The sequence below is a fragment of the Eleutherodactylus coqui genome, chromosome 1, assembly GCF_035609145.1.
Source record: "Eleutherodactylus coqui strain aEleCoq1 chromosome 1, aEleCoq1.hap1, whole genome shotgun sequence".
In the NCBI taxonomy this organism is placed as follows: Eukaryota; Metazoa; Chordata; class Amphibia; order Anura; family Eleutherodactylidae; genus Eleutherodactylus; species Eleutherodactylus coqui.
In genome coordinates this window covers 254062260-254088998 of record NC_089837.1, presented here as the reverse complement: position 1 = coordinate 254088998, position 26739 = coordinate 254062260, and the positions used below count along the sequence as shown (strand labels likewise).

At 37.3% G+C, this 26739-nt stretch overlaps 1 protein-coding gene across 1 annotated transcript in view; it reads right to left on the bottom strand.

Annotated features, from left to right (window-relative positions):
• SIM1 (SIM bHLH transcription factor 1) overlaps nucleotides 1-25425 on the bottom strand; it is an 81043-nt gene extending 55618 nt beyond the window's left edge. The window contains exon 1 of the mRNA XM_066591390.1: nucleotides 25135-25425. Within this exon, the coding sequence (XP_066447487.1) occupies nucleotides 25135-25309 (175 nt within the window). The 5' untranslated portion in view covers nucleotides 25310-25425. The remainder of the gene's footprint in view (nucleotides 1-25134) is intronic.
• Nucleotides 25426-26739: the final 1314 nt, after the last annotated feature.

Here is a 26739-nt window from a genome sequence, read left to right as displayed (position 1 = left end):
AGTGAACGCACCTAGAAGCGTTGACCAGCTCTTCGCTCCATCCCTGGCAGTGTTCTTCGGTCTTCTGGTGGCCGGGGATTGAAAATCCCTGCCTCCAGAAAGCGCTTCCTCTAATTGGCTGAGTGCAGGGACCAATCACAGGCAGGTTCAGCTTCTCTGAAAATCCCTGCAGGGCTTGCCATCATCCCATGGCTTTCAATGGGGCTGCAGAAGAACATCGTGCCCCTGTGCTACAGCTAAGACAGCTGTGGCAGGGGAATTCTTCATCCCCATGGGTAAGTCCCCTTGTCACTGAACACTGTGACAGTGCTGTCACAGTGTTCAGTGATGAGAGGACTCCCCGCAGAGATGAAGAAATCCTCTGCCACAGCTGTCACAATTGTGGCAGATGATTGTGATCTTCTCTGTATGTTCTCAATGGGGTTGACACTGCTTCCGCCGGCTCCATTGACCGCAAGGTGAAACCACTAGAAGTGACAGCATCCAGGGGTTTCAATTTCAAGGATTCCCTTCCAGCAGCTGTCACAGCCACAGCAGAGGATAGTGATGGCACCACACTTTATGGCCTAAGTCAGACGGGCGTTTTTTCGCGCGATTTGCGGATTGCATGACTGATGCGCATCCGCAAATCGCGTGACCGGTGCCCGAAAATCCGCTCCTAGCCGCGTTTCATTAGAAACGGGCCGGAGCTGTCCAGCGCATTGCATTCAATGGAGCCGGCAATACAGCCGGCTCCATTGAAAGCAATGCTCTGCGGGCGAGTGTGGGATGAATTGTCGGGAAGGGCTTAAATATATAAGCCCTTCCCTGCAATTCATCCAGAAATGTGTTAAAATAAAAAATATATATATACTCACCTTGTCCCGGCAGCCGGAGTTCAGCGTGGCCGGCCTGCAGTGGGTGTGAAGGGGGTGTGAGTCAGACCTGCCCCCTGATTGGCTCAGCCTGAGCCAATCAGAGGCAGGTCTCACTCACACCCATTCATGAATTCAAGGTAAGTATATATATTTTTTTTTATTTTAACACTTTTCTGGATGAATTGCAGGGAAGGGCTTAAATATTTAAGCCCTTCCCGACAATTCATCCAGCGCTGTCCGGCAGCCCATTGCTTTCAATGGAGCCGGCTATATTGCTGGCTCCTTTGAATTCAATGGGCAAACATCGTTCTTCTCTGCCACAGCTGTTACAGCAGTGGCAGAGAAGAATGATTTGTCTTCTATATTTTCTCAATGGGGTCGGCGCTGCTGCCGCAGGCCCCATTGAGCGCATATAGAGAAGAGAACAGGAATCGCAGATAGGTGCGATCTGCGATTTCTGTTCTATAATTTATCGGACGAGCACATAAAAAGCGTCCAATACCATTGCAAAGCAATGCTTTTAAAAAATCGCTGGACGCATGCGCATGCGCAAATCGCGCAAAAACGCCCGTCTGACTAAGGCCTATGTGTGAATTTTAGGTGCGTGTGGATGTTTAGGAGCGTTTGGTAAATCGCTGGCCTATTTTTTACAGGTGCAAATTTTATTTGCATGTAAAAAATGAACATGTTACCACTTTCATTAAAATGCATTAGTTCTAATAGATGCGAATCGCAAACGCACCTAACATGAAATTAAGAAGTATGCACCTTTTAATAAATTTGGCACAGTTCTCTGCAACAGACTTTTTAACACTATTGTTTTAAAAGGCCAACCTTAATAAATGTGGGCTAATGAGTACCTATGAAATGATTGATATTACATATAAAAGCTGCAATAATAATGGGGGTTGTACATGAGAAGCGTAGTGTGCGAGGCATTATATTTAAACATCTGTGACATATTTTAAATTGTCATTCTGCACTTTAAAAATTAGTTGTACCTTGAACTAGAGAGAAGCCAGTGTGCCAGGTCTATTCTGTCTTATTTATGTTTGCCATATTTGGGAGAAATGACTTATTTTATGAGATCATACATACAGTCCGTCACAACAGTCCAATAAATTATTAAATACAACACACTTTCCATGCCCCATATTGAAATATACACTTGTATATCGTTTTTTCTATTTTGCTATAGAGGCAGATGCCAAGGGACTTGTAAGATGCAAATATTCAAAAGTTATGTATATTATCAGATTGTATACGCCATTCATACAGCATTTGTGTGCCAAGATTGATAGCACTGGTTTGATCAAATGAGCTAATCAGTCTTAGACAGATTGGGGCTTATTTACTAAAGATTAGACAGTGCAAACTTAAACTGAACAGTCTTAAAATGGCCGGTTTGTCACAGTAGTTCTGCTGAATGATTTTAAGACTGTCTAGTTTATCTTTATACCTCTTTCAGATTGCTTAGTTTACCACAAAAATTGTGTCATTATTGGTGTGCAGTGGATCATAGCAAAAAAGGGGTTAGTAAATGTCTAAATGTCAGGATGTTTGACAGTTTTCTTGTGCAATTTGTCCTATGAAACTGTCAAATTTTCAATATTAAATAAGCCCCATACTACACTGATACAGTAAAAGACACTGCAGCCGTGTGACAGTAACTCTAGGTCTGTGGAGGTTACAGTCTCTGAATGTATATTTCATAGATTTGTTAGTTACATACATTACATTCTAGCTTAATGACTACAGAAGGTATGTTAATTGCTACATCAGTTGTTTAAATTGCCAGTGTTGTTTATGGATACCTTTCGATACATTTATCATAATATAAGACAAACTAGACTGGTAAAACACCTACATCTTAGGAAACCTTACTGGGCAGAAATCACAGTGATGAAAATTGGACCTCTAAATAAATATTAATATGTGTCTGTGAAGCCTTAATACTTAGTTATTTTATTTTTTCCATTATCCTTTAGGAAAAAGTCACAATCAAATTCTGTCCTGTAGATCAATAATCCATCTAAACACACAAGCCTAGGACAATATTTACTAATGTGAATCCTTCTCTATGGGTACTTAATGAACACAAAAATCATATACTTATAATTATGAAAACAAATAAGCTATTATTTTCAAATGGAGACACATGAAAATGTATATTAAAGTGTAACATTAATATACATTCCTTTGTCTTTTTGGAGGTCAATAATATTAACATCACAATAAATGGACTTTATAGTCATTTCTTATGGTGCTGCTTTGCAAAGCAACGTTTGAACAAAAATCATATATATATATATATATATATATATATTTTGATGAATACTGCAACTTGTACTTTGGCAGTTTAGAAATAATAGTTGATGTGTATGTAATTAAAAACTTCCAAAAGGCATATGAATAAATGTTATTTTAGAATATATATAGTTCAGTTAAACAGCAAATTGTCCACGTCTTAACAGTGATAATTGGAAGGACACCATGTCCTCGCATATTTATTTAGTTCACAACTGACATTTAACCTACACAGAAACTTCAGGTTTCCCCAAACTTTACTTTCCTGGAGTGTACTGTTCAAGCAGACAGAAATAGAATTAGATTTTCAGAGAACTTATTAACACACTGAACTATGGACTGTATGCAAGTAAGCTAAGGCGCCAATTAAGTAATTATACGGTAATTACCAGACTGTAATAAGTACAATTGACAAGGTATCATAACAATAACCAAGTGTCTTAATAATGCATCTATGCAAACAAAACTGGAAAATTTTAGTGTATTTAAAATGTGCAAAAAAATAATTCAACAATATAAACTCATGCCAAATATGTTCAATCCTGATTTATACATTTTCCTAAAGATATAAAGGATTTATATTAGTTTCCTATTGCTTTGGTATCATTTGTGTAGATATGTTCTTTACTATTAATTTAAATAATGTTTAAATATAAAATAATTATTTCGGATTTTGTTCTTTTCTATTAAAAGTTACTTAACAGGGCAAAATATCAAAACTCATAATAATATATTAAAAACTCTCTGGTCTGATGCATTAATATTAAGGCATTTATAATATCCTTTTAGATTATATATTTTAGGTATAAATTTATAACAATAATGATAATAGTAGTACGTATGATCATTTTTGATCATCATAATTACTGTTGTTGTTTGTATTTCATTTGTATTTCATTAGCATATCCTAATAAAATATGTCATAATGCTATAATATCATAAAAGGCTAAAGTCATAAAAACTCCAAAAGAAATCTTGTTTCTTTTGCAGTTTTTTATTTACATTTTACCACTATCATTTATAAATCATTGGCACTGTTGTAACTTACATATAATATTTTGTTCAGCAATACAATAATTCTCAATCAGCCAATCAACTTTACTTTAATCTTCAATTCTTCCATATGCTATCAGTACCATTTGAATTAGAGGACAACACTCTTTAAGCAACTCTGCCGTGAACACACACACACACACACATATATATATATATCATATTAATTTTGAGTTATCATATTAAGTTTCTTTTTTTTTTAAATCTATGTTTTATAAATAGCTAAAAATTACTAATCTTAGTCACGTATATTTGAGTACAAGTTATATCATGCATCATCACCATATCCCTATATCCACACTGTCTGTATTTAAGATTATTGCAGTTAGAATATGAAAAAAATGGTTTGACTCATATGCTAAATAGTGAGTTATAATCCAGTTAATTAACCATTGTAAGAACTAATTTTTATCCAGTTTCAAAAAGATTTGATAGTAGGTGCAATAGCTATATGCATGACATGCTATAGTACAAAAAGAATTTGAAATCAACCAAAGTATCAATTATCTGAAATAAGTCACAAGTGTTTTAATAAATCATTTCATCAGATATTCAGTTTATGCTGTCTTCAACACAAAAAGTGTAAAATAATTTTAAAAATTATAGAAATGGAAGAACGATTGAGGGTCAGACCTATTTGGTTCATCAGATCAATTTATAGTATCAATTCTTCACCTGATCTTGGAACAAACTTTCATGTCCAGTAATTTAACCTCATGTGACAGAAAATAAGGCACATTTTGACCCTTAAGGACACAGCGATTTTTTAATTTCTTCATCACTCCATGTTTTCATTTTTAGGTTGCTATAGCCATATATGAAGGCTTCTTTTTTTTTCAGGACGAGTTGTAATTTTAATGGTAGCCTTTTGTGGTATATGTAATGCATAAAAAAACTTTAATTCAGGGGGGAGAATGGGAAAAAAAAGCAATTCTACCACAGTTTTTTGGATTCTGTTTTTATGGTGCTCGTTATGCGATATAAACGACATTTTACCTCTGTTCTGCTGATTGTTCCGATTATAGTGATATCCAATTTATATCCTTCTTTCCTAGTTTTGAACAATAAAACTATTTTTAAATAATTTGCTTCTGCATTGCCAGTTTTTTCAGCATCAACTGGGCTTTATAAGGGCTTGCAGTTTGCAGAATGTGAAGTTGCAGTTTTTAATTAGTACCATTGTGGTGCACATAGGACTTATTAAGTTTTATTGTCCCTTTTGAACCAAAAAATGCAATTACTTCATTGTTTTTTTAATACAGAGTTCATCATGCTGAATAAATAACACATTATATTTACCACTTATGCAGTTTTTTTAATGCAATGGTTTCCATAATAAAGCAATTGTAAGGGGGAAATTATTATTTTTTTCCCTTTTTTTAATATCATACGAGGGGACTATACCATGCAATTATTTGATCTTTTACATAATACACTACAATACTTCTATACTGCAGTATATTATGTAAGTTAGTACTAGACTAACAGTCAGGGCTTAATAGAAATACACACACATGTCAGACTTGGGAGCTTCTTAAGGTCTTCGGATGCCATGGCAACCTATCAGCACCCCATAATGACATTGTAAATTAGCTAATGTGGTGACAATGGTGCTCTTCCTTCTGTCTAACCTCTTAGATGCCACATACACTATTGAGAGCTTAAACACCTAGGATCACAGTTATCTCAGCTGTAATGTATGTCAGGCTCCTCTTTTCTGACAAGACAGAATAGCGGGTTGACTACACTTTTGAATGCTGTCAAACTGTATCCAGATGCTTACCTCTCAAACGTACGCCAAAATGTAAGTCTTTTGACATACGTTTGGCCCACTGAAAGCTATCACAGAGAATATTTGGATAGATTTTTTGTTGCTTACAACTGTATTCTTGCCTACATTCTAGCAGTGGCTTAACAAAGCAACTGCAATCAATGTGTTTTTCGGTAATTAATTAAAACATAATCTACTACAAAATGATAATTATGAAATATTTTTTTCATAAAACAGGAAGGAAATAGAAATAATGTAAAGAATCAAAATATTATCATTAATACTAATAATCATCATCAAATACATTTGCCATGAGTCACTGGGAGACAATACACAGTACACAGACTTTCAAAAATGACTAAGTGGTTTCATCATTTGGTGAATGATTGAGACTGATGCATCACCAATAGCTTATATTATATTGACATACAGGCCTAACTGTAAGTGAACACAGTAATTTGCAGCCTACTATGTTTTGCCCAGTCACAATATGATATTATACATATTATACATTTGTAAATATAGTATGAAATAACTTGTTTCTATACAACATTTTAGATGCTTTTAGAAAGTTGACATCGCATCATATGTCATAGGTGTCACCCTGGAGGGAGAAAGTTTGCAATGTGAGTCTTATTATATGTCAGTGATATACTGTATCATAAATGTCATTCCGGAATCCCCCTTCTAGTATTGTGCAGTCTCTAATTTCCAAAGCAGCGTGATAAAGACACATCAGTAACCTACAAATTTCTGCTTAGCTAATATACGTATCAATTTGTAAAGCTTTATCTAACACTATATAGTTATAACTGACTAATTATCATTTTAAAATGTTATGCAAACATGCAGCTTATTCATACTCCAAATCAATCTTAATGCCCAGCAATCACTGGAATAAAATATAAACGCATGCATTCAACATTCAGGAGACAACTGCAATACTGAAGTAGACACATTGGAATCAGGAATATCTTTTTGTGGAAACTGAGATAAATACTTTGTGATTATTCATACATTAGCCCACCTAAATGTATATAGACTTTAGGTGAAATGACAAGATTGTGATAAACAAATGCAATGATTTTCAACGTTAAATCCTCAATTTAGATTTCTAAACTTTTCTGCATATGTACTGAACACCTAATCATACCTAATAATCTCTGTCTGCCCACATCTCAGGGGTAGGGCCACTGTAGTAATTATTGCAACCTCAACTGTAACAAAGCTATTTTCTGTAACTGCTATACTTTAGAACCATAAGAAACATGTAGTAGCATTGATGTATAATGCAATAAATCAAGACCTGGGATGATCCTAGTGTGTACAGCCAAGGGAATGTTTTTATCATGTACAGAGCACTCCAGGGACACACAGTTATGTATTAAGTAGTGTTCTGTCATAATACAAGTCATTCCTCTAGAGTTGCAAAACATGAGAAACTAAAAGTCAGCATCTGCAGCTCAGTCCTGAAGAGGTGTAGAGGGTGTAAAAGTCATCAGTGCTGTGTCATTCCAGTGTGCTAGGACTGACAAAGTAACAGGTAGCAGACACAATAGCAAAGGCTGTAAGTCCACAGCCCTAACTGATAGCTTTCTAAAAGGTGCATATGTATAAGTCTGTAACAATCATTACTCACATCACTACAATATTACTGGGAGGATAAAGGCTGAAGACTAAGAGGTGATCTGGTCTCCTATCCCTTTCACTACATTCACAGGGGCTTATCCTGCAGAGGCTCCCAATAGCCATATCCAAACATGCTCCTTTTCACATTACCATCTGGCTCATACCTTAGCCTGCTTACCACTATTATCCCCAGTCCTTTCTCTGTCCCTGTTTGCTATGAATATTCTTTTCAATTTGGCTACAAGACCATCTATCAAGACTTTCTGTGCTAGTAGATATTGACTTCCTGTACTGTACTAGAAAGATGACAAGTGTGTCAAACAATGGATTAAATCTGTTATTCTAAAGAGTCTTTTACACAGGGTGATAATACACCAACAATTGTTCATGCAAACGATCATTTGTGATCATTTCCAAACATAAACATATTCAGCAATCGAATCACAAATGACAGTTCTCTTGTTTTGCTGGTCATCGATCGCATTTTTCAGGAGGACATAACATTCATTGCTTGTCGGTAGAACATCCCCTTGTGCAAACAAGGGATGTGCTGCTAGTATTAATGTAAACTGAGAAGAGGGATAGAACCATTATCCACATGATCATTCGGATGAAACAGCTCACAATAATTGCAAGACATAAATGTAAGTAAATGGGCACCTATCAACTTGCCATATCTTTGATTGGTTCTTGTTAAGGACAATTTATCTGCTTAAATAAAAGGACAATTACTATAGCAGTGACTGAGATATACAGTGTATGGCACTATATGACATGCATGATCTTAACAGTGCAGGGACAGATTTGCTAATTAATTCTAGGTGAGAAAAGTCATTCCTCTGGCTCTCTAGACAGGAAATGAAGAGAGTGCTTGATGTTAATCAGTAACCAAGTCACATTACAGTTTAACACCAACTTCAGTTTCCACCGTCCATCTTTCACGCAGAGTTGCCTGTCATTAATACAAGCTGCTTCCTGGCTCTGTCATATCATATGATGATAACAGTGGGGACACTGAGCAGTTCCTTCATATATCGTACTAGTACACGTTATATGATGTACATGCAGCTCATCGGTGAACTCCAGTAAACTGAATCCTACACATTTCCTTTTCACATTGTGATTTTTGCACTTGACCTACCGCAGCAAATTTTACAAATCCTTTGATTAAGTCTCTTTAAAAAATAAATGGGAACTCACCAACCCTTTCATCAGGATTATAGTGAAAAGTAGATCTAAAGATCCCCTAGTAATGTGAAGAGGCTGCAGGAATAATGAGTTACAAATAGAATCCAGCAGCTTACTGAAGGGGAGCACTCAATAATCCCCCCCGCCCCATTCAGCCTCAATCCCCACAGCTTTTGTCTCTTTCTTTTATCGTGTGTATATATATATATATATATACATATATATATATATATATATATATATATATAAAATATACCGTAGATGTATACATATGACATGCATGTTGAATACTATACTTTGCAGTAGCAAAGTGCAGCCTTGGCACTGCATCCCCTTGTAACTACAGCATGACCCTCGGATTACCTCAATGGACTAGCTTCACAGGTTTTGTAATTTCCTGAAAATGAGATTTCGATTTATAAAACAAGAAAGCAATTAGTAACCAAATGAGGCGGAGCAGATCCGCTGAAATTGCCCTAATCCCAGAGGCATCATTTAGGCCAGGTCCTGCAAAATGAAAGAACCCGGCTGCTCTGTACAGTTGGGAAATTGCTGCAGCTACTTTACCAGGGCCAATATGCATCTCATCCCCAGTTGCTAACCCTTGGAAGGCAATTCATTAGGATCTCATACTGCTGATGCTCTGGCTTCACTCTCAACAGTTTCACAAATACACCTATGGACCAACGTACACTCTGTGTACTTAAAAATGCAATGTATGGTTCTTTTTGAACTATAGGTGCAAGCATAACAATCACACTAAGGAATTACATTGCTTTGAGCTTGATATAAACTGCTGGCATTACATTAAAGGCACAGGCTACCAAATAATGCAGCACTTAAAATTATAAGATGAAAGACAGACAGATGGATAGATTTTTTTGTATACTAGTTCAAAAACAATTCAGAATCATGGCAAATATGGGGAAAAAATAATATTTAACACTTTTGCGAAATTACCTGGTGAAATAACAGATCACGGAAGAAAAGAACAGTAAGAAATGAAGATACTATGAAGCAGTGTGAGTTTTGAAAAATTAGTGGTACTATGTTACATAATAGATCATGAGAGTAAGTGCCCTGAACAGAATGTTCCATGTTGAAAATATTTTGGAATAACATTGTCCCAGTGCAGGGATTGGATGTTTGCTCAGTGGTTGTGTTTTATTTGCTATTTATCCTTAATAGGATATTTGTCCAATTCCACAAGTTGTCACAATAGCTTGAGGCAGAACTAGTCTGCTGCCTAGTGAAATGGTGGAGAAGAAAAGGGTTAAGAAGGCCTTTCCATAGCTGAGATACAAAGACATTTAATAGACTGATTATTAAAAGGACAACAAAGGATCACACTGCAGGTCTGACCCATTGACAATGTGACAGCGTTCTTACACCAGCCAGATCAATGTTTCTTTTGTCTGGAGCAAGGCAATCATTACCAGCATAAACCCAAGTTTATTCTTCAATCACGCTTTTTTTACTAGAACTAATTGAGGCATGTGATATATTGCTAGTATGTTTACAGACCTATTTTAACATAATTCATTAGAAAACACACCTGGGTCTCCTATGAGAACTGTTGTACCTTTCAGTCACTAAATTGTTGCACAACTGAAAGATAGGTTCACATGTACAAAGTTATGTTCAGTCAATAGTTGTATGAACAGGTAGTGACACAGTAGTGCACTGTGTGTACCGATCCAGCACACATAGCCAGAGTCTTCCCATGGGAGACTCAGAGATCCGTCATTTACTAAGCTATAAGATTGCATTCTCTGCAGCCTGAACCAATGATGAGACAGGGGCGTGTCCAAGACTACTTCAGATTAAGCACTGCAGTTAAATTCTAGTCACAGATGAGAACTCTGTACTAAGAGACCTGAACTAAAAAGCTGCCAAGAAGCAAGTGCTGAAGGGAAATAAATAGCAGGCCATAATCCCCTGTAGGTATTGCTTTCTATATCAATGTATCAGTTTTGAGCTCCTGAATGCAGGGCCACCATAAAGAAAAAAGGACGACAGCAAGCAACAAGCTTGATGGAGACAATCACAAAAATCATAAGCATGTTATTCAGAAGCGTTAAACTAACAAAAGATAAAAGATTCTGGATGATGATGATTATTATTACTATTATCATCATCCTGCTAACCCCATATTATGTAAAGCAATTGCAAATTAGATTTTTTTGTAACCTGAGCAAGTATAAACATTCTGCTCCAACTACATTTTGCATGCAGTTTTCCCAAACAATCCCTTGTGTGCTTTTTTTTCTCTAATACTTTAGATCCCTTTTAAACATTAGGCTATTTGAATATTCAGTAATTTTTCTATACAGACAAAAGAGTAACCAGTGTAGCATGAAACGGTGTACCCAAAAGAGCTATCCTATGTTTTCCATCTTGATCACATTATACACACTTAGTGCTGTGTATACAATTCAGAGTATTATAGCGCCACAATTTATATGCATCATGTGAACTATATGACATCACATGATCCCTAGGATGCTAATACAAGGTCAGAGTTGCTGGGCCTTAATTCCGAACAATCTCAGTACAGATTTTCTCACCTATAGCAACATTAGTAAATATCCTCACAGTGTAAGGCTGGCTGTACACGACCGGGTTGGATTCTGCATGTGGAAGCCCACAGCAGAATCCAACCCCGGAACCCCGTGCCCAGCCGGCATCCGCACATACCTGACATTCTTTTTCTTTTTTTTAAATTACGGATGGTCCGCAGGGTGAGCCATCGGACATGTGCAGTTCCCCCTTTTTTTTTTCTTTTTTTTTAATTCCTGCTTTTCCCTCGTCATCGCTAGACCTTCCCTTGATGTTATTTAATGGAAGCTGTCTGTGTAGAATCCGCATTGAAATTGAGCATGCTGCGATTTTTCTTCAATGAGTGGAAATCACTTTTACATACCCCTTTTTAGACTAAAAATGTAACAGAATGTTTGTTTGTTTTTATGGGAAAATATATGCTACATATTAAAGGGAATATATCATCTATATTTTTCTTACTAATTAAAACCAGATAGTGAAACATTTTCCAATTTTCGAATCTGTGTTTATTTTCTGATTGTAGATTTTTTTTTATTTTACTGTCTGTACATGATTAATGGGTTGCCATATTGCCTGACCTATAACTAAATACACTTGGTGACATTTGAGCCATTCACATAATGGACAAGAGCTGACCCATTGACTTCTATGGGATACTATTTTAGGCACGCTATGTGAACTCTGCAGAGGCCATTCTGCAGGGAGGGAGAATAAATACCCTGTGACCTATTGTGATTAGTAGTTCTTGAGTTATCTATATCAAGGTGTTAACAATTTATTGCAATCCAGCCTATGATGATAATGAGATAACTGCTGAAACATTTTCTCTACAGAACAGACTATTCTTATAGGAGTTTTACACAGGATAGTTGTTGGTGCTTATTGTGCTTTCACACAGGAGCAACGACTACCCATTGATTGGAGACAGAGTGTGCCATACATCTCTTCCCGTTGCCAACAGTCACTTGTTTTTAGGTAGGTTAAAAACCAAGTAACTTTGACAATTGAACTGTTCTTGCTCATTTTACATGGACCAACAGTCACCCTTTACTCCTCAGTTGATATGCAACAAGATAGGTCTGTGGCTACTGTTTTGCTTCACTTAATACGTTTGTAATAATGGCCATAGGTGGTAGTGAAAATCCATTGCTTCACTTCTTGCTCAAATTTCTGATCCAAATGTAGGAAGAAGTTGCTAAAATACAGAAGAGAGCTTTCAGTAGTAACTGTATTGTGTTTATAGTTCATGCAAGCGGTGTACCATGCAGAAAGTTTGTGAGGTGAATTTTCAGCCAATAGCTGTAGAGCTGGAAGTGATGTAAGAGATGGAGGCTTCCTTTGGCAATTCCTTTGGCATCTCCTGTACAGTCCAGTAACATGCAGCATTGTATTTCCTCTGATGTTAATGATCTATAGTAAACAGAACACCTTGAAAACTTGCATTTGAAGGACCAGAGAGGCATGTCAAATGACCTTAGTATTTCCATTTTCTTATTACAGAAATAGTCCCATTCTGGATTTGATAATTATCCAGTAGGTTAACAGCATCTTCTATTTCCCTGGTCAGGTATATTTAGTCATGAAGGCTTCCTCCAATACCTGATTGCATGCTATTTCAGTAGTTTGAATTTCCAGCACTTTGCCATTTCTGAGGATGCCAGATTATCAACATTGTATCGTACTTTGCTATACATATATTAATTTGCAGTTAAAAAGTGCAAGGACATTGTAAATGTTCAAAAATGGGCAAATTCAACTCAAAATCGACAACTAGGCCATAGAATGCATGCAAGACTTCATCTTTCTTGGCTCAAAAATTGACCAGGATGGAGAATCTATGCCAGAGATAAAATGTAGGATGGCATTGGGGCGAAGCACAATGCTAAATATGGACAAAATTTGGAAAAGTAAGGATATCGGCATAGCAACTAAATGCAGGATAGTGCAAACCACCATCTTCCCCATAACCATGTATGGATGTGAAAGCGGGACTGCGAAAAAAGCTGAGAGAAGGAGGATTGATGCGTTTCAGCTGTGGTGCTGTTGAAAGCTGCTGTATATGCCCTGGATGGCGAGAGTAACAAACAGAAAAGTCCTGAATCATATAGGACCCGATAAATCACTGGAGGGCAAGATGACCAGACTCAGACTCACGTGTTTTGGCCGTGTAATGCGAGCAGAGTCGCTAGAAAAATCTATAATGCTTGGACAGATCAGTGGCAAAAGAAGACCTGGCTGCCAAAGGAAACAATGACTGATAAGGTCAGAGCTGATACTGGCATGAATATCACACAACTAAAAGAAGCAGCGCAAAACCGAAAAACATCGAGGAGCTCACCTTTAGGGTCACCGAGGGTGTGAACGACTAAACAGCTGACACAGTCCTGATTATTTCTATTTTTCTAAGCAACAACAAGTCACACAAATTTATTGGCTGTGCAATGCCTGACACTTGATGTCACACAACCAAAGTTGTCGTGTAGCACTAAAAGTCTACAGAAATAAAAGTCTAGCTCTTACCTAATCCAGATTGTAACTCCAGGTCAGTGCAAGATTTTCTACTTAACAGTTGGCTGCTTAACTAACTTAGTATTTCATTTATATTAATTTTTATCATAGAGTGTAGCAGAAAAAAAATGATTCTCACATTTTTTTATAATGTTCACCAGTCACCAAAGATAATACATGAATCAATTTGCGCCAAAATGCATGATTGGTCACGCATCATTAGTCACTTAGAGCAAAGGGGTAATGGCTAAGCAGCAAGGGAGCATGGGTTAACATGCAAAGCAGTGCACCAATATTGCATCAAAAGTTTGGCACAAAGGCAAGCAATAGCAGGTGTAAAGTTAGACAAAAGTATCTACATGTGTAGCAAGATGCACCAATTGTATCATACCTCAAAAGCTATCCTACCTATAGTAAATAAATCATTCCTACCTCCTATCGATAAATTACTTGTATTGCTCACACCTAATGCTCTTCTGCACCCTAGTACTTGGTAAAGTATTTCCTCACGGGTGTAATAAGAATGCTGATGGGTCCAATAGTGTTGCAAACACTTGCAAAGGGTAAGCCTCAATCTAGTCAGTGTGGCTACATGAGTGGAAGACCAATCTGAAATTTGGGCATGAATAGATGCAAACACCCTTAATTTTTCCTTAAGAACTCCAATTTTTTATGATACAAATTTAATACATTCTCATGCAGACATATACAGCGTAAACAATTCCCAACAGCTGCAAAAATATTTTCACAGTAAGTCATTTTGTGCCACTTATTTTGGGATATCTCGAGCCAAGAGGAAAGTGAAGGAAGTATATATCTCTACACCACCCACTTCCCCCAGACCAGGCCCAGGCTCTCTAGTGTCACAACCAATCAGTAGTGGTGCCCGTGAAGTTCTTAAATAGGAAATTTTAATGTTTACTTCCAGAAAGTAGAAATCTGTGATGGACACACAGGTGTATACTAGATACATGTACAAAGTATATAACTGTGTCACCATTTGTATCCAACTCATACTAAAAGAAAACAACCAGCCAGACGCACTCATGAAAAGTGAACCCTGCCTTGCAGTACAGTTATCAAGCTTTCCTTTTGTAAGGAGCCATGTACCTTTGTGATCATCACATGAGCAGGACAGATTTTCATCTTGGTAATGGCAATGAGGGCTAGTTGAAATCTTGTAGAAAAAGTCTCAAAACTAGGTTCAAAAATGAAAGCAGTACTCCCATTGGTTACAATGAACAATATTGACACTTTTTGTAACCGTAGTTTTTGTACATTATGTCCACTGTCTCTCCTGGAGAGGCAGCAGCTTTCTCTGCAGAGCCATCCAGGGAAGCAGTTTCCTGACATCCAAAATAACTAGGTTGACATATATCCAATGATCCAGAGAGAGTGTAAAGCTACCCCAAGTGAAGACATCCAGTGTCCACTTCAGCACTCCAAAGGCTCAAATAGGAAATGGCATTGGACTTGTCAACTAGTCAGATCAAAAAACGCTGCAGTCAATATTTTTTGATCCTGCACAACCACGCTGGAGGAACACTACTCCAGAGTGATGGACAAATGCAAACCCAGCTTACTAGGTGCTGAAACATAGGCAAGAAATCCTCTCTGGCTGAGCAACCATTAGTTAACTCCATAGAGCCATTTCTATATGTCTCCATAGGGAAATCATCTAAAATTTATATAATATATAATATGATAAGAAATCCTCCAGAAATATTAGGTTTTCTGTCTCTTCAAAGTTACAGGGTAAAATTGATCTGTTAGCATGTCAATGATAACACACTAAGGCCTCGTGTCCACTTGCATGCACGGATTCCACTGCTGAATCCCACAGTGGAAATCGTGCATGCCTGCAGACATGACCGAAGAAAGGCAGCTTCCTACCTCTCCAGATCCGGCGTGGGTCCCCTCTGTGATGGACGAATCTTCGTTTTTCAGCACGGCAGATGTGTCCGGGCGTGCCGTCCGATGCGCCCGGCGCATGCGCAGTGCCTTTTTTTCTATTTGAAAAAAATCCTGCTTTCCTGCGGATCCGTGGCACGTCCACAGTGCCACGGATTAATTGACTTTAATGAAAGCTGTCGCTGTGGGACCCTCAGGAAAATGGAGCATGCTGCAACACTATGGGTGGCAAGAGGTGCAGATCTCCCGCACAGGAGACACGCACAGATTTTATAATTAAAATCCGCACGTGGACATTGGGCTTAAGACTCATTCACAAACAGTTGACCCTGTGTCTTGATTTCCTCTGGCATAACACAAAACCACCAGAGGAAAACAAGTGACTAAACTAATCCCAAAGCTTCCTACGGGAACCATGATTTGTCCGAGGTCAACAATTATGATGCCGGACAACTTCCTGCTCCATTCGTTTTTTTTCTTGTCCAGAATTGTAGTGAAATGGCAGAGGTAAACCAAAGTCAGAACTGATCCTATGCTTTCCTACGGAAGCAATTTTGGCACCATTTGGATGTCTTCCTGCACCAAACAGATAAAGTGCTGCATGCAGCATTTTTCTGTCCATCTGTCTATTTCAGGCTGTGGGTGCTGAAACAATGTTTAAAGTGTCCAAAATTTTTATCAGTTGTGTCCATCTCATACATAAAATTATTTGATTTCAGCCTAAAAATGCTTAATACAGAGTTACTGTATCTGGTCATGTCCGGCTGTTGATGATGAACCAGTACAAAAAATGTCTTCAGTTGAGTGTAGTTCAGGCATGAAAAAAACTAGCAAGACAGAACTGTTAAGCCCCTTTTATACAGGAAAATTATCATGCAAATCGCTCATTAGATCAAGCAGTTTACACAATAATTGTGCAGTGCAAACGCATGCAGTGAAAGACTAATCAGCAATAATAGCTGATCGGATCTTTCATGCACACCATAAAATCATCCCTGGTCTGTCTTTGCATCATTCAGTTGAAAAGGCAGTCGTTCATCTATGAATAATTGCCCGTTTCCTGTGAATGGAGGCAATCAGGCCCAGAACGATCGCAGGCCCGCTCCACCTCCATTTACTGAGCAATGATCGCTCCTGTGTAAGAGAGCAGGAGCAATTATCAATGAGACAGATATCGGGTGCTTCAGTGCCAGACAGTCATCCACTGAAAAAGAGGCTTTACATGTAAACGCAGCCTTCAAAGACCACTCCAATGAAATCACATTTGCCTGTCACACTTTGGACATCTCCTATGCATATTGCAGTCACTTCCACGCAGTGCAGTGCAATCTCCTGTCTGATGCTTATCGGGCACAATTTTCATGCTGAAATTTCTCCCTGCTTTATCTCCTCTATGCTGTTCTAGCTTTCCCATCATGCATCAGCATAGAATCACATGACCAGCTAGAACCAGTACCATCACTGCCTGCAGGGAGGACAATGTGATTATCACTACTCTGTATATTCACCTAAATAAGCTACAGACCTTTAAGTATACAGTCAGAAGAATGAGCTGTGATCTTCTTCATTATAACTGTTTGACAGAAGCTGTGGAATCATAATAAGTAACTGATAAGAGATTCTGTCCTTCCCCCATGCAGAACATATATGGTTAACTCCATCAGTTCATCAACGACTCCTTGAGACCACATAAAGCCAAGTAATTCTGAGGTCGTCAAAATGAGATCACATGACCTACCTGAAGAAGAGGATTCTAGGAGGTTTCAGATAAAAAGGAATAACAAACCAAGGTAATACTAGCTGACTTATATATACTGGGGGACTAGTTTCATAATAAATGAAAAAAAATGATTGGAGTGATCCTTTAAAGGGGTTGTGCAAAATTATAAAAAGATCCCCTATACACAGGATAGGGGATAACTTTATGATCAATGGAGGTCCAACTGCTAGGACTCCCACTGATCCCAAGAATAGTGGCTTCAAAAGTCCCTGCATGAATGGGAATGAGGAAACGCATGTATGCTACGCCACCGCTCCATTCATTTCATTTTGCATGCCAGAGATTGCCTAGCCCTTGTACACTTATCCTGTAGATAGGGGATAACTTTATAACTTGACACAACCCCTTTATATATAGATTTAAAAATGATATAAAAAATATAACATATGTTTTTTTAATGCTTGTTTACATATACAGTATATTAGGTGGGTGGTCACTTACCTTTACCTGTATTTAAAGAGGACCTGTCACATTTCTTGACAAGTCTGTTTTAGAAAATACTTCTATTCCTCATTACATAACAAGTCTGAAGCAGATTTTCCCACAACTCTTTGTTGCGATATCCCTCTGTTATTCCTCTTAGAAATCTATGAATATATTGATAGCTGGGTGTTACCATTTCATTTGTCAAGGAGCCATGTCCCTACACAGTCTGATGCTGTCAGCTCTGATTGAACATTGTGAGATTATGTAGGGACAAACCCCCAACCGGTAACACTCAGCTGAGAATTTACTCATTAATTTCTAGGAGGTAAAACTGGGGAATAGCACAAAACGGACTCTTGTTTTATAGGGAATACAAGTATTTACTAAAATGGACACATCAGGCGAGGTGACAGGTCCTCTTAAAACCTTTTCATGAGCACAGTGAATCCATACATGGTGTTTTGCCCATCAAGAAGGAACAACAGCTCTTAGAGACTTTTGGCGCTAATGACAGACACTTTTGCAGTGAAAAAAAGCAAAACTGAAAATAACGGATTCCTATATTATTCTTGTTTCACTACACCTTTTATTTGAATAGCCAGAGGAAACTGAGCCTGACCGCTGCACACATATGCATGAGCCCTGACAGAAACTAGAAATACATTATGCAGAATTTATTTTATTTTGTTTTTGGGTTATTTAGAAAATACTATACGCTTCCTTGTGGCAGGATAAACTGGGTCTGTATCCAACTACTGCAATGTAAAGGAAACAATGAAAATATAGCTTCCAAACTGGGAAAGGTGTTCTGATTCCTAGGTATAGTGGAATTTCAATCTAGAAAAATAAATACCCCCATGTGCAGTATCACAGAGGTGAAATGTAGCTCGGTAATTAGGATTTATCAGAAAGGGAGACTTGCACTGTTCTCATGGCTGTGTTACTGCTGCAGCTGCTGTTTCTTGTATTTTTTTTCATGTAGAAAAGTACTAGAATGTTGATAAGCATACATAAGCTACTGAAGAGTGCTTTCCGATGTAGCGCTTTTAGAAAAAAAAACAACGCATTTTTACAAAGTTTTTCCTAGTGTTCTTTGCTATGCTTTTTTTTATAAAAAATACCATAGCCAGATGTTATCTCTAGGGAGTTATGAAATGCACTGCCAACAGTGTAGTGGGGGGTTTTGTAGCGTTCTTCTTCACTTTGAGTGTATTTTTGGGACTACGGTATTTTTTTTTTTTTTTTGCAAAACACAGCATGTGCTTAGTATGGCGGTATTTTTTCAGGCATTTTTTCATAGGCTTATCTATAGGGGAAAAAATGCCTGAATAGAACACCAAAAAGAAAGTTTTTAAAAAAATGTGTGAAAGTCATGTTGCTCTTTACAAACTAGAAAAAAACACACAAAGTATTTGTGAAAGAAGCCTTAGGACAGGTTCTCAAATGTCCAGTTTTCTGGCTTTTTTCACCCTTCGGTGTGGTACTGAAGAGCCACCGGGTACTGATATGAGAACATATCCCATAGCTTTCTTTGGGATACTTCAGGGCATTGGACGCATCAATTTTGATGGCAGATGCATCCCTGCACCAGACAAAAAAATGTTGCATGCAGTGTTTTTCTGTCCTGCTATGAATCCCCAACCAGTGCTAAAATACACCATAATGGTGTCAGTTATTTCCGTGAAAACACTATCTGGACACAACTCATGAATGAGAACACAGGCTTAGGGACTTTTCACATGGGACAGAATTACACCACAGAACACAGATAAATACGCAGCTGCGGAATTCCACACCAAAATTCGTAGCTCTAACTGTTGATTTTAATGCAGAATTGTGGGCACGTTTTAATCCATTTTCAATTCTGTATCAAAATCCACAGGCAGCCTGTAGATTTTGGTGCTGAATTTACAGCAGTTTACGGTGCATCATGCGGCCTATTCTGTCCCATGTGAAAGGTCCATCAGTAAGGAGTATAGCTTGTCAGTGGCTACATCACATTGCTGCAACATTTCCATGTGATATTTCCTGCTATAGCCAGAATACTGCAATATTAACTGGATAAGGTGAAACATACTTTGAGGAATGGAAATACTTTTTAGCTGGAAATAGTTGTGAAGCTCATAGTCATATGAAAACTCTGTTGCTCTGGATCTTAGACCACTTTCACATTTGCATATTTTGTTCAGTATTTTGCATCAGTATTTGTAAGACAAAACTAGGAATGGTAGCTACAGAGAGAAAACATATGATGGAAAGATTTTCATGGCACAAATAGGGATGCAAATAGTCACCAAAATACTACCCTGTAAAAGTGGCATTACAGTGACTTTAGGGTTAATTACAGATTTTTGTAATATTTATGACATGGATCTCACTTACATCTGAATATAGAGACACAAGGAGGAATCCTTCATTTAGATTTAGAAATAAATGTGATTTACAAAACATATGGTGGACAATCTTTGGAATATTAACAGAGATTCAGGGCAACAAGTAACATTCTGCAGGAGTAACAATGATGCAGACAACAAGTTGGCATTAAATGCTAAGTAACGCATGACAGAACACAATACCAGTCAACTAGTCAACTGTTCAAAGCAAACAGCTAAACCAAGGGGAGGTGCTGCATATATATATATAGACCGACTGCTGCTCTATATACAACAAGACAGGTAGAAATCACCAGACTTAATACAAGAGTAACCTCTATACAAGCGCATATACTTCAATTAGTGCAATAGCTCAATAAAATATAACTGACCAAATCATGTGTCTCCTTTAAAAAGGTAAAGATTTGAGGGCTCAGATTTACAATTACTGTTACCAAAAAAGATAATAAAAAATCATACATATATATATATATATATATATATATATATATATATATATATTCCTTACACAAGAGATAGATAGATAGACAGACAGACAGACAGACAGACAGACAGACAGATAGATAGATAGATAGATAGATAGATAGATAGATAGATAGATAGATAGATAGATAGATAGATAGATAGATTTTCCAACTTGCAAACCCCGTAAACCTATAAACCTACCAGATAAAACAGAAGATAACACTCCGTATGTAAATATAACGCCGGATAGCTGCTGACAATAGGCGGTGAAACCGCAAAGCCACAAATTAAAGCCCGTGCACATGTAAAGTAAGCATCGGTGTCCTCAGTAATAATGGTACAAATGTATTCCTGTTTTATAATAATAATGACACTATCAGTTCGTTCCGGTAATATCTTTAAATATATAGTCCACAATGATGAATATGATAGATTTAATGACTTGTTTATATTCTTAATAACAATGATTATATAAATAATAAACAAGTATTATCCATTATGCTACGCAGCCGGGACAGTTTTCAGATAGACTCGTGTGGGTGACGGGTTTGACTGCAGGGTCTCATACGTTCATCTACATTGACTTTATGTATTTCGTTGTATTGCATGATTCTGTTCCTTTTTCATACTTAAGTATTTTATGTGTTTAAGATAGTTAAATAGTGTTTAATAAATTCTCTTTATATCCTTTATATCCTCTGTACATAAACTTTGAGCAAATGTTTGATATTCATCTGAATCGAATACACTGCATGCTACAATACTGTTCATACAGCGCAAATACTGGAAATGACCCCACCAAACTATATGATAGATAGATAGATAGATAGATAGATAGATAGATAGATAGATAGATAGATAGATAGATAGATAGATAGATAGATAGATAGATAGATACTCGTCTAAGAAACACGTGCTATTTCTGTAATCTGTAAAGTAAGTTTCCAAACAGTATCAGGATAAATCGTGAGATAGTGTCACAGTGAATATTTGATATCACATTATATGGCATTCAATATGCTAGATGCATTCTGTGTATGTATATACACATATATAGACCTCTGTATAAGTAACAGTTACTGCGACGTTATTCACCTATATGTACTGCTCTCATATTAAGGAGCAATATGTCATTACTGACCAGTGTATGACCAGCTATTATATCGTCCTCTCTATGTATGAGCAGTTATGCTAACATACTCATTGCTTCTGTGTCGGCAGCGTATATGGTTGGGAGGTCGTATACACGTACTATACATGTTCTGTAGTGTGACTTATAAACGTACTAGAGTTGCTGCTGCACGCACATAAATCTCAACTTCTAACTGTTCTAACAGAAGCTGTGTCCAGTACATCAGTACATAAGCCCACATGAAAAACTAGGGATTAGTGAAAGTGGCCAGAGAAAAGGCCTGGAGATGAGAAAAATTTGTGCAGGGAGAATAAACATTGTAACAGGACACTCACCCCCTCCTCACCTCTCCTGGCAAACAATAGTGCATAGGGCACCACGTGTGTCTGATGGAGAGCTGAGAGAAGAACTGCAGAGCTCCCTTTATTTCATGTGCATAAGAAATATTAGTAGTACTGGTTAGCAGTTCTAGAATCACCATTGGTATCAATACCTTTATTAGTAGTAGTAGTAGTAGTAGTAGTGCGAGTAGCAGTTTATTATCAGAATTATTGTTATTGTTAGTAGTGTTGTTTTCATTACTAGTGCTAGCATTACTGTTATTAGCACCCTTATTAGTAGCAATTTCATTATTGTTACTGCTATCAGAAGTGTTATTATTAGCAATCCCATTACTTGCTAGAAGTGTTTATATTCGTGCTAGTATTTTATATTTAGTATAAATGTAATTAGTAGAATTATTACATTATCGCTGTTCATAGCAGTGCAACCAGTTGCAAGGTGAGACTCCAGCAATTACCTGCACATATGTGTGTGTGCGCATAGAGGTATGCACGAAAGACTTTAGTGTACCATTTCTAAATGTTTTAGGTTCATGGCGGGGTTTTACCTGTTCTTTGTATTATTTAGTAAAAAAGGACGTTGGATGTTGTATTGGTTTCCGGGGTTTAGGTACACACTTTGATACATACTTCCCATCTATCATGTCTATTGGGATTTTTTTTCTGGCATCGTTCAGCTTCAGATGTGTGAATCCTGGAGGTAGCTTATTGTATTTGTACAGTTTTAGGCGAGTATTTGCCTTGTGCTTAGTTCTTGACTATACGAGGATCAGGACTCCGGACGATGAATGACCTGTAGATTCCTTTCAGGATTTGAGGATAATAATTGGGTGCCGTGGCATTGTGCATGCATTAGCATAGTGAGTGGAGAGCTTCGTTGCCCCGCGCCAGACTGTGTATCCCCTGGAGGACTGGGGTATTATTCTCTGGGCACCCACGGACACTGAGCTGCTGTTCTTTCACGTACAGCCCTGCATGCTGCACCATATGCTTCCTCTGATCACAGGCAGCTACATAGGCGGCAATAATTAGCCAGATCTGCTGGAAATCACGCAGAAAAGAAGCCCACTGAGACCGGCAGAGCCGACAAATCATCACTAATGGGAACATGCATTGTAGACTGTGCAGAGGTCTATCTAATATCAGCAGCCAGTACACTACAACAGCCCACACTAGCAATGTTATATTTACCAAATCACCTACACATTATCTACTCATCAGTCATGCATACATATTACCAGAGACATGCGATATATATATATATATATATATATATATATATATATATATAGATATATATATATGTCTGTGTGTGTGTGTGTGTCCATCCATCGACACAAACAAATTATAGAAATTATAATGAACAATGCTAGTTCCTATTGCCTTTATAACAGAAAATAATGCGTCCTATTTACTGCATACATATATTTAGAGTCAGAGAGAACTTCAATAATTGAGTTTTTCTTCAGAACAAAGAATAAAACAATAACAAATCTATGATAGAAAGATAACCCGATCACATAAATAGAGTGACTTCATCGATGAGTGCCATATTGTTGGCAGCAGTTGATACTTCCATATGTCTTAATACAGAATTATATTGAAGCGATTAAAAATCCCCCAGTTGGGTGTGTTGTGAGCGGGTAGCACTGGTATGTGTACAGTAATAGTATAGGTATAGGTATATGTACTTTATGTGTATGTATAGTAATGGTATATGTATAGGTATATGCACTGTATGTGTATGTACAGGTGGCACTAGTATATGTATATGCACTTTATGTGTATGTACAGGTGACACTGGTATATATAAAGTAGTAGTATATGTATAGGTATATGCACCATATATGTATGTACAGGTGGCACTGGTATATATAAAGTAGTAGTATATGTATAGGTATATGCACCATATGTGTATGTACAGGTGGAACTGGTATATGTATAGGTATATGCACTGTATGACTGTATGTGTATGTACAGGTGGCACTGGTGTATGTATAGTAGTAGTATATGCATATGCACCATATGTGTATATAGAGGTGGCACGGGTGTATGTATAGCATTAGTATAGGTATATGCAGTGTATGTGTTTTTACAGGTGGCACTGGTATATGTATAGTAGTAATATATGTATAGGTATATCCACTGTATGTGTATGTACAGGTGGCAGCGGTGTATGTATAGTAGTAGTATAGGTGTATGAAGTGTATGTGTTTTTACAGATGCCACTGGTATACATATAGTAGCAATATATGTATAGGTATATCCACTGTATGTGTATGTACATGTGGCAGCGGTGTATGTATAGTAGTCCTAAAATATAAGCACTGTTTGTGTATGTATATGTGGCAGCAGTGTATGTATAGTAGTAGTATAGATATATGCATTGTATATTTATGTACAGGTTGCACTGCTATATATATATATATATATATATATATATATATATATATATATATATATGCACTGTATGTGTATGTACAGGTGACACTGGTATAGGCATGGTAGTAATATATGTACTGTATGTGTATGTACAGGTGACACTGGTATAGGCATGGTAGTAATATATGTACTGTATGTGTATGTACAGGTGACAGCGGTGTATGTATAGTAGTAGCATAGGTATATGCATTGTATGTACAGGTGGCAGCGGTTTATGGGTAGAGAGTGTGTAGTATCGGGCAGTCTGCAGTGAATGGTGTCTTGCATTGGGGGGTTGTGGGCACATGAATTAGGGGCACAATGTTCGCAGCCTAACACTATAACATAAGAGAGGAGCTGAGCGCTGACGAATAAGTGGGCAGCACCTACCTTCAGGGAAGACTACTCTCATCTTTAGATAGCTGGTGGTCAGGCGGATTATGGACGCCTTGTCCAGCTGGGAAGTGATGGCGGAGGGCAGGGGCAATAGTTTGGCCAGTTCATAGAACTCGCTGTTCTCCTTCTCCCGTCTAGTCCGGGCAGCGTTCTTGGACTTCTCTTTCATGGCGGTCTCCTACTAACCCTTCGTTACTTCTATCGCTACAGATACAACTCCACAGAACCATCAATGAGAGCGGCCCATACAGACACCCGCTGCTCTCCAGGCCGTACGGTCTAGTGCAGACACAGCGGATGACACATGTCCACTAGGGAGACGGTAAATCCAGACGGGGACGGGACCTCAGCAGTGCGGGGAATGCCGGGGTCCAGTGCAGCAACTCGTGTCATTCCAGGACAGATGCCAAGTCAACCCGGTGTCATATCACGAAGCCTCACAGGTCACCATACAGACAATGCGATCCTGTGTACAGAGCACACATCAATGTCAGATGACATAACACATCCATGTGATTATTACACTGCCCCATCCATTTCTATTCATTATACATATCCCCCAATATAGGCTGCATATTATATCTATTCATCTATGTATCTCTCTATCTATTAATCTATCAATGTATGAATATATATATATATATATATATATATATATATATATATATATATATATATATATTACACATACACACCAATGTGGACCATATATTATATGTATTCATCTATCAATGTGTGATATATATCTGTGTGTGTGTGTATATATATATATATATATATTTGTGTGTATATATGTGTATATAAATATATATATATATATCTCAATGTGTACCGTATATTACATCTATATACATATCAATGTGTGCCATTTATATCCATCTTTCGATCTATGTATGTGCATCTTTATCTATCTATGCTAGTTATTTTATGTATACGGTATGTAATATATATATATATGTTTATACTATATGTAAAAATCTCCATCCATCTCACACACACACACACACATATATATATATATATATATATATATATATATATATATATATATATATATATATATATATATATCCGTCAAATGCAACTCATTTATTATGTACTAAGTGTCCACCTATGTTTTCTGTGTATCCTACCTATCCAATCCATAACTATATGTTATCTACTATATATAGATATATATGGCTATCTAATTACTATATACATCTATCCATCCATGTATGGAACGTTTCATTTCTATCCATTCATCTGTGAATTTATATCCACCCATACCATTTATAATATCTATTTATTCATTTTATAGCTGTCTAATCATTATACATCTAATCTATACATCTATCTATCTACTCAAACTGTCATTTGTTATATCTATTCATTCGGCTATTTGTGATCTACAGTATCATATGCTTCCATCTACTTGTATATGTGTAACATCTATTTGTCTATCAGTTATATCTGTCCATCAGCCATCTATTACATATCATCTAATATACAGGAATGTACCGCAGTCTCATAACAAGATTAAAGAATTTTTATTTCCCCTACAAAAGAAAGAAAGAAAATGTCGTGTCATGTGACTCACTGGACGACTTTTTCGTTCTT